Here is an 18,720-nt window from a genome sequence, read left to right on the forward strand (position 1 = left end):
CCTCAAACATAAGCCTTTTAAAAAAAAAAAAATAGAAAATAAAATGTATGTATGTAATAAGCCAATATAAAATTCTTCAAACTTTCTTCATTTCCAAATTGTCTCTTGCTTCACTGCCTTCTTTCACCAACATACACCTAGTTTTCTTATCAAGTTTTGAAAATTCCAATGCTTCTGTAACATTCAATTTTCTCTGCTTGTTGATTTGATGGTTTGCTAGCTTAGAAACATAAAATGTACGCAACTTTGCAATTTTTTTAGATGTCCTAACACTTTCTTCTCCCAGTTCCACATCCCATTTTTCTTCTTTCTCACCCATGTATTTTTCCATATGCCTCATCAAAAATATACCATCATCATTTGTCTTAGTTTTTGTTTGCCATGCCATTTTCATTTTCTTTGGCTTCATAGATTTAAATAAAGAAACCTTATCCCGCCGATTGTTGTCCAAAAACTTTGAAAAGTACATTTGCTGCAATGCATATTAATAAAATACCATTATTTTTCTAAAATGATAACTATATTAAGTAAATAAATCTTATAAGAATATAAATATTATATTTTATATTCTAATCAGAATTTATTTACTAATACAGAGTGGTTTTTTAAAGTAAACAATTATGATTAAAATAAAGTTTTTAGATTTATGGAAGAAACATTTACCACAAGTTTAGGAATCTCTCCATAGACATCTTCTACTTTTTTGGTGTATCTTATGTTGTCAATGATTATATGTTCTGGATTTGTAAGGTTGAAAAGAATACAATAAAAATGACCACGGTTGTGTATTGGAAAAAACACCTGTAGTTCAAACATAAATACAAATGAATTTTTATAAATTTTAATATGAATATGTTATATTGTAATCAAAAATACATACCAGATTAATAGAATTGAAATCCACTTTTCTTTTGATGTCATATAAGTAATTGTTTACAGCCTCATCAAAAAGTCGGGATCTTTCAACAAAAGGTATTGAAGAATCCAGTAATTTTTCTGTCTGTACATATAGAACAATAGAAATATTATAATACATTGTTTTAAATTATAATTAGAATATAGAAAATAAATTTTAAAAATTAAGTACCATAATTTGAGTGTTGAAGAAGACACGTGGTGGTGATTTTTTGTTTCTCAGGTTTTCTTCTTCAAAATTAAGAACAGCAGCCCAACAATCAATAACGAAAGGATGTATCTTATGATTTGGACGCATACCCTCAAAATGCACCCTATCCATTATGTCTCCAGACTCAGTTTCAAACAGCATTTCCCTTCAAAACAAAAATATTGAATTGTAGTTAAAATATTCTAATAGGAATATTACACAATTATGAATTTACTTACATTGGATCTTTGTCTGCAACGCATCTAAACATGATTTGCGCCATTATCTCTTGCTCAGTACTGACTTTTTCACTTAAGTCAATTACCCTATTCACAAAAGGTGATCTAAAAATATCTGGATTAGTCACCTTCCTTTTCCCTCTTGCATTCACATTCTGATCCTTTTTCCCTTTCTCATCTAAAATATGCTCTTCATTCCCTTCTAATTCTCCATCTTCATCACTACCCTCAGAATTATCACCAGTTTCTGCATTGTTTATTAGTTGGGTTATTTGAAGATCAAAGGAGGGAAATTCTGAATTTTCAAATGTTAGCTTTTTTGGAACAGTAGATCTGACAACTGGATTTTGAATTGTATTTGAATCTGGATTTCTGTTTGAGAATATTCTAAGCAAATCCTCATCCATTTTTTCTATGAATGAATCAAACCAAGGGGAAAAATCAATAGATATACCTTTTGGATTGTGTTTTGGTGTAACAATTGAGCTCTCACCTATGTTGTCTCCAACCACCTTCTCTACAATATTCCCCTCCCCAATACTCTCCCCACCAATAATTTCACCACCTTTAACAAGATTTTTGCTCTCAACATTGTCTTCTAAATTCTTTTTTTCAATAGTCTCGTCTATATTATTCACCTCTGGAGCCAAATTTATTTTGTCATCAACATTTATGCCTTCAAATTCTATTTGTCTTTCTGGATTATGCGGATGTCTAATCGTTTTCTCGCCAATATTATTCTCAAAACCCAAATTTGTTCGGTCATCAACATTCATATATTGATCTTCTTCTTGTGTTTCTTCATTCTCTGGAAACTTCTGTTGTAATGGTTTAACAGCTAAAAATGCAACCAACTTTGTATTCATTCCTTCATCTTTATCATCATCAGAATCAGAAATGTTTGTTTTATTAAGCTCTTCATCTCTATCTGATTTGACTTCAGTTCTCTCCTTAATAGTTTCTGATTTCTCTCGACTAGAAAAAAGTGCAGTTGAAAATATGTCTCTAAACTTTCTTATCATCTCCTTCGTTTTATTGTCTTCAGGGAACTTCGATAGACAATGAAAAATAATATCTTCCATATCATTCTTTTCAGTTGAGACATTGTTGAAAATTTTTTCATACTTTTCTTCATATTCCTGGGAAAAAAAGACATTAGAATATTTTTCTTATATTAAGTTAGGATATAATTAAAATATATTCTAAAACATAATTTAATAATATATTCTATTTAAAATATACCTCAATACGCATGTCCTGATTCTCATTCACCTGATTTTCATTCTTCTCAATTTCTAAATTTGAACTTTCTTCAATTAGATTCCCAACCCCAAATCCACCAGCTTCAATCTCAAAAGATTGTCTTTCCTTCAACTTATCTGCTGTCCACATCGTAACTAATGGTGTTTTACGTTCTATTTTTTGGAGCTTGCATTCAATTTCATCACAGTAAATTAGCTGCATTATTTCAACATCATATTAGATATCCATTTTTAAGAAAAAAAATAAGTATATGAAAAAACATACCAATAGCAACAACATCGGGCCTATATAATAACACTTGGGGTTGTCTGGATGCCATCTTCCTTTTGAATTTTTCACACAGTACAACAAATATGCACACCAATCGATTTTAGAAATGTCATCTACTTCAACAAGTGCTCTAACTGGAACTAAGTTGTTTGTCCCCATAGGAATGGATTCTGCAAACGTATTAATGAATAAAGCTATGAAACCCAGCTTGAAATTCATATCCACTTGTTCGGATTTTTGAATAATCTTCTTGTAGTTTGTTGCATTTGCCTTTCCACCTTCAAGTTCCTTCATCCATCCATTAAACACTTGATGATCTTCACTAACCTTGTGCAAATCAAATAAGCTTTTTCCACTTTTGGGTAAACCAAACACTTTATGAATTTTTTCCTTTGTGATCTTTATTCTTTTTCCTTTAATCAGAATACTGTTTGTGCCTTCATCGTAATGCTTAAGCACAAAATGGCAAAGTTTCAAGGGAATACTCTTAATGTTGATCTTCAAAAAGGCTTTAAATCCCATCCGTTTCACCCAATCTTTTTGTTCTGATGTCAAAGAACTTACAGCATCTGTCATCAATCCAGGTGTTGATCTAGTGTTTATTGAAGGCAACTCCTTCAATATATCTTTCACAGTCTTTTGCTCTTTCACGGTTTTTTGTTTCTTTACTGCTGCACGATTGTCCCTATTATTCTTCTTCCTTTTTGCTTCTTTAATCTTTGTCACTCCTTCAACATATTTTCTATCACCGGTTCTCTTTTTTACATAGATTTCTTCATCAGATTCATCATCTAATTCATTACATCAGTCATAGATGTTAGTAACCCCACAAAAATCCAAAAATCATATTTCATTTAATTACAAAGTAATATTCCAAACAGAATATTATACATATAGACTTATTATATCAGAATATTCTATGGAATTTAATCCAAAAATACTATATCATCCAAGTAAAATGTAGATATTTATTCAAATTATATTATTTATAAAAAATTAAACTCAAATGTTTGCAAAATCGTATATCAGCTAAGTAAAATAACAAAAAAATCAAGTATAACATGATTTATGATATAATAATATATAGAATGTGTAATATCATAGAAACATACTTTCACATCAATAAACAATAGAAAAATACTTTCACATCAAAATATAATATACTTTTATTGTATGTCAACATATATATTATGATCCATAAGTAATTCAATTATGATCCATAAGTAATTCATGTCAAACATAGTCTATGAAAAATATTCTTCGAAACACTCTAATATTTATATTGTTACATAATATTGGAATTGTAAAGTATAAAATCATATTTCATGAAAAAAAAAGTTTAGATTATTTTACCCGTTGAATGTGTGTATGATTCTGTCTCTGATTCTGTTGAAGAATCAGAAACATGTTTTTTCTTTTTGTGCTTCACATCATTATGGATTAATTTCTTGTGGCGCTTGAAATGTTTTTTGACTTTTCTTTTTTTCTTTTTATTTACTTTATCTGCATCAATAATTATTCTATTAGAAAAATATAATATACTTTTATTGTATGGCAACATATATATTATAAAAGACAACATATTTTACCATATTCATCACTATCTGTTGTGGATGTCTCTGACTCTGATGTCTCTGACTGTAAAGATGAAGAATCTGAAACATAGTGTCTTTTTTTCTTTTCAAGTATTTTCTTCTTTTTTGTATTTTTAGCTGTATGAAGAAATTTAAAAATTGAAATAAATTAGAATATTTATTTTAATCAACTTGAATGTTCATAATAATCAACCAAAAAAAATAAATCCAAAAAATTTATTTTGTGATTGAAAATTAGAATAAGTGTTTTAAAGAATGATTGTTGATACCTTTTTTAATTCTTTTTCTATGATGTGAGGATGAATCAGAAGAAGAATCGGAGTTGCTTTCAGAAGCAACAACGTTTTTTTTTTGTTTTTTTTCTTTGATTTTCCTTCATCTGCCTTCTTTTTCTTTTGATTTACAATTTGCAAATCTTTTATCATGAAATTTAAGAATTAAAATCAATTAGAATATATGATAAAACAAAGTTAGAAAAATAAATCCAAACATTTGTTTTTTTTTTTTATGAATTATTTGAAAGAAAGTGTGTTCATACCTTTTTTAACCCTATCTTGACTCGCTGAATCTGTATGAAGAAAATTATCAAATAAAAACAATTAGAATATTTATTAAAAGCATTTAGAGGTTAATAAAAGCAATTATAATATTTAATCTAAAAGTAATCACAATTTATACCTATATCAATATAGATTTCTTTCCCTGTTTTTCTTACAGTTGCATTTGTTTGCACTTTTTTAGCTGCATCAATAACATCAAATTCCATTAGAATTTACAAATCTTTTGTCATGAAATTTAACAATTAAAATCAATTAGAATACATGATAAAACAAAATTAGAATATTCAGAATAACTAACTTAGAAAAATAAATCAATTAGAATATATTAGTTTATGATATATAATATGGTCACAGTTTTATAAATACATAACAACAAATTTATATTTATCAATCAACATAAGGTTTGTCTTCTTTTTCTTTTGATTTACAATTAAAATCAATTAGAAAAATAAATCCAAACATTTGTTTTTTTTATGAATTATTTGAAAGAAAGGGTGTTCATACCTTTTTTAATCCTATCTTGACTTGTTGAATCTGTATGAAGAAAATTATCAAATAAAAACAATTAGAATATTTATTAAAAGCATTTAGAGGTTAATAAAAGCAATTATAATATATAATCTAAAAGTAATCACAATTTATACCTATATCAATATAGATTTCTTTCCCTGTTTTTCTTACAGTTGCATTTGTTTGCACTTTTTTAGCTGCATCAATAACATCAAATTCCATTAGAATTCATATTATTTTATGATATATAATCTGTCACAGTTCTATAAATACATAACAACAAATTTCTATTTATCAATCAACATAAAATTCACTAGAATAAAAAGATTTTTTTTGGCTAAACAATATACTACAATCATAATAAGAGATTTGTGTTACCAAAATCTAAAGTATTAGACAATTTATGGATCTAAATCTAATTAAATGATGAACAATTAGTTAGAATAACATAACATCTTTGATGATTTTGATTAAGAATATTTAGATCAAATGAAATGGGGGAATAATTAGAACACTCTGTAGAGTTAACATTTAGATACATAGACTCTATATAAATCACAAACCAAGATTTAGGTTTAGATTGTATGCTTTATAATGCTATATTCATTTACATACTGACTTCGAAATATAAATAGTTAGTGAACTATCTCGATTATTACACATTTATTGAATACACAACACGATTTAAAGTGAAAAAACTTTATATAATAAGAACAGATAGGTTTATTGTGTAAGAACAAGAGGTTTGTAGTATTATACTTACTTGGAACAGCTGTTGATACAAAATCAAAATCAGAATCTGTAGAATGAGCCATTTGATTCGATATCAAATTCAAAATCGAAATGTTTTTAATGTTCTAGTTGATTATCGAGTGGATTTCGTGTAATAATCGGAAGATGAATTTCAGGTATAATCAGAATTAGAGTCTGAAACAATGATCGAGATTTGGAAGCAGAACGTTGATCGAGATTTTGGAAGCAGAACGATGATCGCGATTTGGATCAAATGGGTTTTAGGGTTCGTACCGGGTGTTTGTTTTTGTGTGTTGAAAGAAAAAGAATGCAAAATTCCATTAATGCCCCTCCGTGTCTTGATCTAATCCCAAAGTTCCATTAATTTACAAAATTGCCACCGCCTATTTTATGGTTTAATCTGAATTAATATTAGCCTTTGATTATTTAGAATGAGTGGTCAAGATTTGGTCTTCCCGTCTCACAAAATCAAGTGGTCTCACATGAACCTAACCCTATATATATATATATATATATATATATATATATATATATATATATATATATATATATATATATATATATATATATATATATATATATATATATATATATATATATATATATATATATATATATATATATATATTCTCTTGCAAAAATTACAGTTGGATGTAAATACCTAAATGTTCCATAAGTACTTTTGGGAAAAGAGTCATTTTCAAGAAGTAAAGACAGAGACTTCACAACACTCACTTTTTTTTATCTCGTTAAAAGCCATCCATGATTGAAACCCTCTATATTTATTGTTATGATAGTGATAACCACACAAAAAAGATATGTCGGTTTCTTCTAAAACAATTATACTTACCCTTTTTATGGTTGTCAAACCAAGCTTTATCAATTATCTTGATACAAGTTATATAGCAGAATCATGTCTTGACAAATCTTCCTGTTTGATGTATGATGTATCTCAATGGAAGTAGATACTAGGTCCATACTTTTCATTAATTAGTTCTTTTGGCTACACCAATCAATCTTTCTTAAAAGAGAGTTTCATCCGGTTTGAGCATGTAGCAATGGACTTGGATACCGTAAATCAGCTGAACAAAAAACAACGATTAAATTGAGCATTTAGGAAAATGAGAATTTGAAGTACTTTTATGGAATTTCACGAAATAAATCTCTAGGTATGAAGATTATGGGTATTATGATTGTGGGGGTGTGGATGAGAGAATCTGTTTTGGTGAAAAATGAGTTTTTAATAATTTTCATCAAAATTTAAAAAAAAAAATAATAGTTTTTTTTGCACATCAACACATGTTAAAAAGTTTTGGAAATTTGGACCTTAAAGGTGTAGTGTAGATCAAAGTAACGAGATTGTTTGGATAGAAATGAAATCGTGTTTTCACTATGTAGTCGGAAGATTTGATTAATTTCCTTTTCGGTCAAAATTCTTTGAATCTTTGTCTCAAATAGTAAACAAAAAAAAAATGGTTGCATGTGGTCATATAATTCTCACAAAAATAAAGCTACATAAGATAAGATTCTTGAAACATTCGTTGGTCAAGAGAGAAAAACCAGGATCAGAGAGTACTCTGAGCTAGCGGCACACAAACAACAATTGGGTTTTTCATACAACCATTTATGAAAAACCGAGCCGGATATATTTGATCTAATGGTTTGGGGTCGATTTAAAAAAAAAAGTGAGAAAACTGGTTTTTATGCAATTTTAAAAACCGATTTTTATTTTAAAAAATATATATATGGTAAATTTGGAATTAAAAAAAATGGATTTCCTAAACTAAATCCGAAATCAGTTGATATTATTATTATTATTAAAAATATAAACCAAAATTGAACTGGTTATCTATATCCCTAAAAAAATCAAGAAAAAATCAGCTCAAAACTGGTTCATTTTTAACCGAAATATCAAAACATAAAAATTATATCTAGTCCGATTTTAATGAAACCGGTTTCTATTAAAACCTAGTTTGAGCAACCCCTACCCCTAGTCAATGCTTCCTATGCTAGTCAAACCTTATAACACAATCCAATTGCAAAACTACTTTTTCCCAAGTCTACATACAAAAAGTAACATTCAATAAAGAGTAAAGACTATTCGTTCAAAGAAAACCAAGATCAAGGTGGACACATGAGACTCAATCTCATAAATACTAAACAACCCTTAAAGCTTAAAGTACAAGTCATCATTCCACAAACCATAAATTTACATAACACAACAAAGTGGGCGCAATCATCCTCGCACAAAAAAGCAACAAGTTCTTGGGATCTTGTTGCAAAAGCCTGTTCCAGATCCTAATCAATAGCCACACGATCATAATCAAACTGTATACGCAATCACAAAACAAGGAAGCACAGCCCTTGGATTAAAAACAATCAATTCATCCTCTTCGTCCAACCTGCAGGTATGTGTCCCACCGGGTTCACCCCCGACCAATGAATCATATCCCGGGTCATCCTTGTCCCCCATTTCCGGGTCACACCCGATCCGACCCGCTATCACCCGGCACACGAGCATAGCCCGTTTCACGTGCATGAACCGGAATTCCTCCTCGAGGTCTTCCGGGAGTGCCATGTGTCCTTTCCAACTAGTTGATAACGTTGATATGCCATCCAATTTGGATGAGAACCCGACCCGAATGATCCCACACACACTGCAGTACTGATGGCTGCAGATGCTGGAATTACCATTTTGCCCCAGGTCACACAAGAACGTGGCGCAGTGAAACCGGAGAAGCTCGTTGCCGTCGGCGATACAACGTTCGTCTCTCCGTCGTCCTCCACCGTGTCTAGCCGCCCTAGATTTTACGATCTCGCGGTATTCTTCGAACCGGGTAAGTATCTTGGGACTGTTGTGGATCTTCATGACCCGGTAAATCATCGGGTTCTTCCCGTTAATAGGCCAACCCGTGTGGAATATGATCCGGACAATGTTTTTCCCGGGATCCTCGTCGAATAGCTCCGACACCGCGTGTTTGAAAGCCTGGTGTTGTTCCAGCAAACCGGGCTTTTGAAAAATCTCGCCGCAGTTGGGGCACGGGTAGATGTCGTTGCGGAGAGGGAAGAAGTCGGATTCAGTTAGAGATCCAGGTCGGTTTCTTTGTTGTTGAGGGTCCAGAAGGATTGTTTCCAGAGGGGCGTTAATGGTGGAATTACGTAAGGAGCGAGTGGAGGAGGCCGGAGAAGGTACATGATGGATAATGGATGAATTATTGTCGGTTTGGGAAGTGGGTTTGGACGTGAAGATTTGTTTGATAAAAGACCAAGAGGCGGAAAGGGTTTTGTGGGGTTTAAGTTTGGTGGCGGTGGGGCGGAGGAGTGGGATCGGAGACGATGGGTTTCTGGTCTTTTTGGAGCGACGACGGTGGTGATCGGAGGTGGGGAAGATCATGAAACAACCGAGGTGGATAAGGATGAAGACGAGAGAGATGAATTTAGTGAAAGCGGGTCGTAAGTTGGCCATTAGGAAATGGAAAAATGTGGAATGTGTATCGGAATCAATGGAGTAACGGAGGTGCATCCATGAAAGAGGGAGAAGGGAAGGACGAATAAAGGTGAGTCAGGTTAGGTGGAAAGCAACTTCTCATATCATATGACATCTTCTATGGTACTATCACTCTATGTAAACCCTACTTCTCCTTCATTTCCATCATTCCATTTCATGATGCATTATTTTTTAATACCCTTATATACCACGCCTAAATATTACAATAATTAAAATTTTAACATGAGATTTAAATAAAAAAATTCACCATTTGCAAAAGTGGTTCTTGAACTTTCCAGGACTGTTGTAATAATTTTCTTCAATAATATAAGACAAACTTTAAGAACATAATGCCGTTAGGTGCACATAGAAATTTTAATGGTTAAGTGAAATATTTATAAAGGGTTGTTCCTAAAATATTTAATGATTAAATTAAGAGAGAAAATCAAATTATGAAGTCCATTTTATCGTTTTTCAAGATTTTAAACAAATATTATAATGTTAATAAAAATAATCATTAATTTTGCAATTTTTCATAGATACTAAATGCTAAATGAGTTTGGAATTCATGAACGGGATGACGTAAAAAGATAATGTTCCAGTAACACAATAAAATTTTGTTTTCACCCATTTAATTAACCTTTTTTTTTTTTGCATAATAAGTCCCTAAAAGATCAATTTACCTGTTAAATAGGGGAACGACTTCAATTTCGATACGACAGTTGGAATCGTAGGGGAGATTTCTCCTGAAACCCTAGAAAAAATGCTTGACATTTGCGACGTTGTTCTTGTCGACATATAATCCCTAATTAGGGATTTCAATGAAATCGACGAAAGTGTGAAGCTAACGCACCTAAAGGAATCTGGTTTTTCTCACTTTCTTCCTCAAATTGTGTTCTTAAAAGCTTCGGCAGATTGTGAGAACGATAAATGAGCTTTGCTTTCGAGATCAAATATTGGGTTTGAACTTTTGGGTTTATGACGAACGGTCTTCTTCAACTTACATTACTGTAACTTCCCAAAAATGTCAATAAAATTTTCATTTTTAAATCGTTAAATCCATACAAACAAGAACTAGGTATGATTAACTTTCCTCTACTGCGACTACAGCTACAACGACATTTTCTATTGGATAAACTGCGGCTACTGCCGAAGAAACTTTTGTACCTTATTGTGAGAGTTCCGATGATTTGGCTGAGGTGAGCTAACGAATTCCTAGTTGAAACTTTACTTGACACAGTCTTCGTTCACATAGTAGAAGAGGTAGAGGGATTGCTTCTTGACTGAAAGTCTTATATCCGAACAGCTAGGTTGAGCTTGAAAGCTTAAGGTGAAGCATAGTTAAGGGAATCTATCTTTACTTACTTCCTAAAACACCTACAAATTTGGGCTAGGCAATAAAGTTATTATAAGCCGTAATAATGAATTTTTAAGAAGGATTATTTAGGATAAATAATCTTAACCAAATTATTGTATATATGATGAGGATACCGTACATATAATGAACACCCAAATTCAACTTCGAGTGAAGAAGTTACGACCTTTCGAAGTTTCGCTTTCAAACGGTATGTTGTAAATAGTGAGTTGGAGATAGGTTACTTATTAACCTTAGTAATCTGAACAAATGTCATAGATATCGTAAAAGCGAATTCATGCATATATATCGTCTAAATCACTTCGTAAAAGGAAGTTAGGCTTTTTAGAAGTTTCAGCATAGTAGTATATGGCTCAGAAACCGAAGTAGAAATCAGTTGATTGTTAGGAAAAAACAATCTAAACGGGGGTTGAAGATCTCGTTCATATGGTTCCGTTGATATAAAGACAATCGAGAACGGATATCATATGAGGAAGTTATGAATTTTTAACGGACTTTAACAGTCTAAGCCTGTTAAAAATACAACTTTAAAAATAAAGTCAAAATTAGCCGATAGAGTCTAAACGAAAGTTGTAGATCTCATCGAGAACTTTTCATGGATATAAAGAACGTCGAAAACGGAGCTCGTATGAAGAAGATACGATTTTCTGAATTTTTCCGAGAAGCCTCACGTGTAGGTGGGTTGCACGGCGCGCACCTTCTAGAAGGCGAGGGTGTACCACCATATTTGTGACAAGTGGCAAAAATAGGAGGAGCGACGTCTCAGGTGTGCGCGACGCGCAGTTGTGCTATAAATAGACTTTAGCTGCTCATTTACTTCCTCACTCCCCATCTCTCTCTCTCTCTCTCTCTCTCTCTCTCTCTCTCGAAATTCTCTCGATTTTAGCCCATTTCCTTTAGTTTTAGCCTTCGGCGAAGCCCTGCGATCCCTGAAGAAGTAGTAGCTAGCGAATAGAAGCTCTGCCAGTTCAATTTCCTAGCTTCTATCAGGAAGAACCTCTGTAAGTTAAGCTACGCTCTAGTCTTTTCTGTGTAATTTATATTTATAGTTATAAATCGTCATTATGAACCTATAAATAAGATTTATCAGTAATTCCATGTTGTTATACTGATTAACCTACTTACGAGAGAGGTGTCTAGAATGATCATGATGGCTTGGTTGTTGGATTTCAGAAAAGCTATTATGCTGAAATGATCATGCCGCCCAATTGTCATGCCTAGTTCATCCTTATTTATACTATCAGTGTTCATTTGAATGATTGATAGGTCTATACTATCTATAGCCACGTAGAACGTTAGACTAAAACTTAGTGATAATGATACTAGGTCACATCAAAGGAAAGGTTGATTTCTAGAAGCGAAGCTCTACCCAAGTTTCAAGTCATCTCTTTAACAAGTGAGTGCATGGTCCCTTTCATCTTACACATAGATATGAAGTATGTAGATAATTACATGCTTATGTGCTTATTATATGTACCGAAGGTGATATGTGTTAGATAAAATAATGTCAGATGATATTTAATTTATTTAATTATATAAGTATTTTACACTTAGAACATGAATTGGGTAGTGATGGGTAATGAGAAATAGGTGATGTTAGATTGGTGATAAATAGGTTATGACTACCAGACTGATTGATGATAGTCCCATAGAACACTGGCAGCGATGGGCTTCGTGCCTATAAACATTGGCAACTATGAACTTAGTGCCTATTAGATAAACATTGGCAATTATGGATTTAGTGCCTATTAGTTAAACGTTTGCAGCTATAGACTTAGTGCTTATTAGATAAACACTGGCAGCGAGGAACTTCGCACCCATTTGATATAGGATATGATAAGTCAATATGATGTAGGTGATGACCCTTAAGATATAACCCTAGGGAAGAATAGATAAGAAAACATGGATGGGTAATTAGGCTAATGGTTTGATAATTAAACATATAAACTATATTATTGTGGGTTAAAAACCCTATGTACTTATAAGGTTTTCTAACCTGGCCCATCATTTTATTGTATCACAGGAAATTAGATATGATGATATATGTATCTGCTCATAGATTCAAGGAGATGTAGACTATTAGTGTAAATAAATGTTGTAAGTCTTCGTTTATGCTTATGTTTCTTGTATTGACGATGACATCTCGAGTTTTATAAATAAAATACATTTCTTGGAAATGTATTGATGATATTGTTATCATGTTTTTGGGACAAATTCCAAAAAGTAAGTCTTTTTAAAATGATACTCTGATTTATTAAGCACACACAAAATCGGTCTTTTCTGGCCGTAAAAATGGAGATGTCACAAAACATTTATTCTGAAACCAATCAGAGTAAAATGTATCTTTGAAACACCGGAGTTAAACAATAATAATCAGTGCTGAAAAAGCTATCAGGGGATGTTGTGCAGTCAAGTCGGCCCCTTCCCTTTGGAACTGGAAGTACGTGAAAATGTTTAAACCACAAACCGTAAGCACAAAGCTTAATGAGTTCCCCAAAATACCACATACCATACAATAGGCCCAACCCAACACATCAACGGGCCCATGCCGACATATCAACAACCTAGCCCACCAATACAATAGGCCCAACCCAACATATCAATGGGACCAACCCAACAATGCAATGGGCCCATCCCAACATACCAATGGGCCCCGCCCAGCACACAATGCAAGAGTCACAAAGACATATAGCATCCTACATAATATAGTGAAAAGACTCACCTGACACACGAAATCAGCTAAACCACAACTCAATGCCACACAACCGGTGTTATAACACACCTAACAAAACATATAAGGTCAAACCTTAGTCTATACCCTGAATCTAGCAAAATAGCCAAAAGTCAATTGTCAAAGTGAAAGTCAATATTACTAACAGTTGACCCTCATGTTGTGACCATCCCTTGGCCACATCATGGAAACACACACAGTCCAATTCCAAACTCGGTCTCGCATCAACTCAGCCAACTCGGTCACAAACAACTCACTTAGCAAGCACCACGACGTGAACCCTCCTTGATCACATCGTGAACACAACAGGACAAGATAGATGAAAGATCCACCATTGTTACGTTGTGAAATTCCCTATTTCATGTCGTGACCACCTCCTGAGGCAACATCTTAATATTCTGAGTCCTTAATCCATTAAGTCATCAACTCCAACTTTACAGAAAGCTTTAAGTGAATTCATAGGCTCGTAAAAATGACAACTTTATGGACATGCATGCTCCATGCATGTCCTCCACCCAACCTAGGGCAAAAGGCAAGAAAATGATCTAAAACCATGCAAGGTTCACAAACCACATCCAATTCTTAAATCCATAAGATATGATGCTCTAGGGACAGGAGGACCATAACGTTGCCAACTTTATTCCATCCATTCACTCAAATAAAAACCATTAATCAAAAGGGACTAGAACAACTTTGATCTAAGAGAATAAACATTAAAGGTAGAAACTTGAATCTTTACAAATGATCCAGAAGTTGATGTCAAAGATGAGAAGGTGTTGGTTGCTTGATCGTTGAACCAGTTCTCCTTTCACTTCCTTCAAAGAGCACCAAAACCAATAAAATGAACCATGAACCACCAAGAGGGATTAGGGTTAGGGTTTATGAGGTTTAAGAGGGATGGAGCTGAAAATGAACCCTAATTCGAGTTAAGGAGGTTTAAATACAAAATAAACCCTAAAAGATCATGGGCTTAGGTTGCAGCCCTTGTCACGTCGTGACCATATACATGTCACGTCATCACAATCCTCCAGATACACGTTCTCATTTGGCTAGTCATGTCGTGACCTCCCTTTGGTCATGTCGTGACACATGACACCTTTACGTCATACTCTGATTCAATCTGGAAAACGGGTGTTACAATTACCATTAAATTTTTTGGTTTGTGGTTTTTTTTCATTAATTCTTGGGTGGTGATATGTAGATGTGAGGTTTGAACGAGTACATGGAAGTTAATAACAAAGGAGTGCCTAATGTGTTTGCAGCCATATTGAATATATACCATCTTTGCTTGATGTTTATAGTCTGGTGGTAGAGGGAAATGGAAAGTGTTTGTGACGATGATGATAGGAGTGGAGTGGACGGTCGTTGTGATGGTATGGGTGGGGTGGTTTACGGTGTTGGTGGTGACTAGTGGGAGGCGGTGGTGGCGGGAACAATCTTGGCTACATTTACACTTGATGATGGTGGTGAGATGTGGAAGTTGGATGGTTGTGGTATTGGTGGAAGAAGATCAAATTATAATGGATACGTGGCCTTTATGAAATATATAAAAATCTAATTTAAAATGTCAGATAACTAAAGTCACTTACATTAAAATAGACAGTCTGGGTGGTCCTATAATATAACACAGATTTTTTGTTTTCACTTTTGTACTATTTTTTTTATAAAGTCAAGAATCTTTCAAAAAGGACTTAAGAAAACATCTAAAAACAATATTTTTATATAAAAAAAAAACTTAATAAAAATATTTGTTTTACACTAAAAACCTTATATTTTTGTATTTTCGAAAGAAAACTTTAGATAAGATCTACGAAATTCTCCTAAAAAAAGCATTTTAATTTATTTTGTTTTTTCACATGTTAAAACTACTAGGTGTGCACCCGTCTAAAACGGCAGCGACAATTATTATTTTTGTAACGAATGATTTTTTTATAGAAAATGTTATTTAACTGTTTCAATGGCTACAAATTTTCTAGCTGATATGTTAAAAAAATTTCATGACTAACCTTTAGACAAGCATCATGCCTACATTAAAAAAGAAACAAAATTTAATTTATGTTTCTTCCTTAAATATTTTTATTTATTATTCTTTACCATTATTAGTTTTTGTTCATTAAAAGATGAGTGATTTGTGCATAACAAATTTGTACATTAAATTATCAAACATGTACCTTTTAAATTTCAAGAAAAGTTGAATATGTTTTATAATATAGTTAAGATAATATAAAAATACTTTTTTGCTAAGGAAATTATCTTACAAAACGTTTACCAAAAATATTTTAAAAAGAAATTTTTAGGGTAGACCAAAGAATTTGAGAATATATATATATATATATATATATATATATATATATATATATATATATATATATATATATATATATTTAAAGAAGTCTCACCTTAGGAACAATAAAGTTCCTAAAGTGTTGGCAAAAATGGTCCATCAACTTTATTATGTATTATACTAATTCTTAATTTTATTATATATGAAAGATAGGTCCCTATGGTTCAATATGACAACATATTCTTTCCCATTTTCTTATGTGCAGCTTGCTAATTTTATGGGTCGTTTCCACTGGTTAACATGTCCCAAAAAGGTAGCTTTCTTTATTTATAATTCAGTTTTGTTTTTAATTGTATGGTTTGGTATAGTGGAATCAGGGATGAAATTGTTCATTTCATTACAGAATGGAATGTAAAATTGAAAAACAGTATATTTTTTACTGTGTAATTTTTAATGTCAATTTTGTTAAAATAAAAGTAATAAAGATAATTGATTGGCCAATATGCACCATATATAAAGAACACCTCACAATGATGTTTAATGCAGTAATTGTACTTACTTTCTTTCGGTTAATGACATATTTTTTGTGTAGGGTTAAAGAGAGGTTGCAAAAGAGGGTGGTTGTGAATTTTCTCACAAGAGTAAAGGGATGTTGGATCGATCGGAGAACAAAGTGGTTGTGGGGTTACATATACATTATTGGATCAACAGTTTTATTTGCTCATTCATGAACTACTAAGGGACTATAGTTTTTTATTTTATTTTTTATTTTTTTATTTTTTATTTTTATGTTTTTCATTATTTGTGTAAGTTATATCTTTGATATGGTATGGTAGGCTTTGAATTTGGTTTCCGGTTTCTTTTGAAAAACAATTGAGTTTTTACTTTGCGGTTGACAGAAACGTAGTGATCAAGCTAATGAATATTAAACGCATTACCATTTAACTATAACAAAAAACCAATATTGAAGGATTCCGGAAAAACAACATTAAAGGCTTCCGACCCCCGCAAAGCGGGGGACACTTTTCTAGTTTTACAATTAAAAAAGTTTAAATAATTCGCAAGTGTGAGTTGTGATATGTTTTTATCTGCAAAATGATGTAAAACAAATTTATACTATAGTTTTGACCTCTAAATTTCCTCTCTTTTCTGTCGTATCAAAGTTTTTTTTTGTGTCTATTTTCCAATAATTCTCCGATTTGCAAGCTTGGTTTAATTTACATGATTTGTTTTTCAACATAGGAAATAAGTGATTCTCAATGGTTTTAGGATTTAGATATCGAGATTTCATATGAAATATTAATTGCTTGAACAATATCGGATATGAAGAATACAAGTTCATGTGATGCATGAGGCTAACAATAAGGTTGGTGATGGTGTTGATGAGAAAATTTCAGGTGCAGTGCAAGATTAGTCCAAATATATTTTGGGTCCGGGGCGAGAAGAAAAAAAAGATCTCATAATTCATAAGTACAATAAAGATCCGAAAATATAAACATCGTTTACAAAAATTATAAACAATATGATCAATAACATAAATATAGCCACAACATTTAAAAAACAATTGGTTTAAAGAAAATATTTCTAGTGTTTATAGATGCAAAATCATTGTTAATACTATAAAAATCAACTTTATATAACATATCTTTCTCAATATATTATATTGTAACGTCCCAAAAATTATCGAGAGATTTTTCTTGTGGAAACAGATTAACTGATTAAAACCTTGACTTAACAAAACAATAAGTGACTTTCATTTGTTTGAAATGATAATGTTATCAGAGTTGAGTTACAAGACAACATAAATCACTATCTTCGATGCGTGGTGTACAGTCCTGCCGAGCTCTTCTCACGGACAACCTGCAAAACATATTTATCCATAACTGTAATCATAAAGCTTAGTGAGTTACCAATTATACCACATATTTTATCGTATATACAATGCATCCACACAAAGTCCTCGACTCTAACGCCGCCCTGCCAACTCTCCTATCAACATGCATATAACATACATAACAATCATATATGAAATAACACGTCTACTTTGACCCCAAGTAAATATTATGGGCCAAAACATAGTCTGACAGTCATATCTTGTCATGTGTCAAATCATGGTCTTTCCTTGCCATTTCCAGGGGCCAAATCCTAGTCTTTTATAAAATTGTTAGGGGCCATATCCTAGTCTTTCATACGTTACATAAAGTCATACGCAGTTAGGGTTCAGATAGACATTCGAACAGATCCCCCCCCCCCCCCCCAAGCGATAAATCAAACAAGAACCATACAATAATGCTTTAGACTAAGAGTTCTCAGGCTATCCAACCGGACCACCTACAACCATTACTAAAATTACCCTAACCAATCGTTATAACATAAACACATAACATATGTTGGCATATTACGTACCCTTGGTAACTAGCCTTCCCTAGTTACCTTGCCATTGACCCCTTCTCAATTAAGTCCTTCGCTGGTCAGTCATACGTAATCCTGATAACTGGCCTTCCTAAATTACCCTAACCAAACTTAACTCTTAACTGTGTTATACAAT

At 32.4% G+C, this 18,720-nt stretch overlaps 1 protein-coding gene and 1 long non-coding RNA gene across 2 annotated transcripts; one reads left to right on the forward strand and one right to left on the reverse strand.

Annotated features, from left to right (window-relative positions):
• Positions 1 to 8,462: 8,462 nt before the first annotated feature.
• Positions 8,463 to 9,969, reverse strand: LOC111899248 (uncharacterized). The gene has a single exon (XM_023895116.2). It carries the CDS (start codon positions 9,816 to 9,818, stop codon positions 8,619 to 8,621), a length of 1,200 nt encoding a protein of 399 aa, XP_023750884.1. The 5' UTR covers positions 9,819 to 9,969; the 3' UTR covers positions 8,463 to 8,618.
• Positions 9,970 to 16,283: 6,314 nt separating this feature from the next.
• LOC122196024 (uncharacterized) lies at positions 16,284 to 17,025 on the forward strand. Its single transcript, XR_006187262.2, has 2 exons — positions 16,284 to 16,485; positions 16,765 to 17,025. It is a non-coding gene; the product is annotated as an uncharacterized LOC122196024 (long non-coding RNA).
• Positions 17,026 to 18,720: the final 1,695 nt, after the last annotated feature.

Source organism: Lactuca sativa, chromosome 9, assembly GCF_002870075.4.
Source record: "Lactuca sativa cultivar Salinas chromosome 9, Lsat_Salinas_v11, whole genome shotgun sequence".
NCBI lineage: Eukaryota > Viridiplantae > Streptophyta > Magnoliopsida > Asterales > Asteraceae > Lactuca > Lactuca sativa.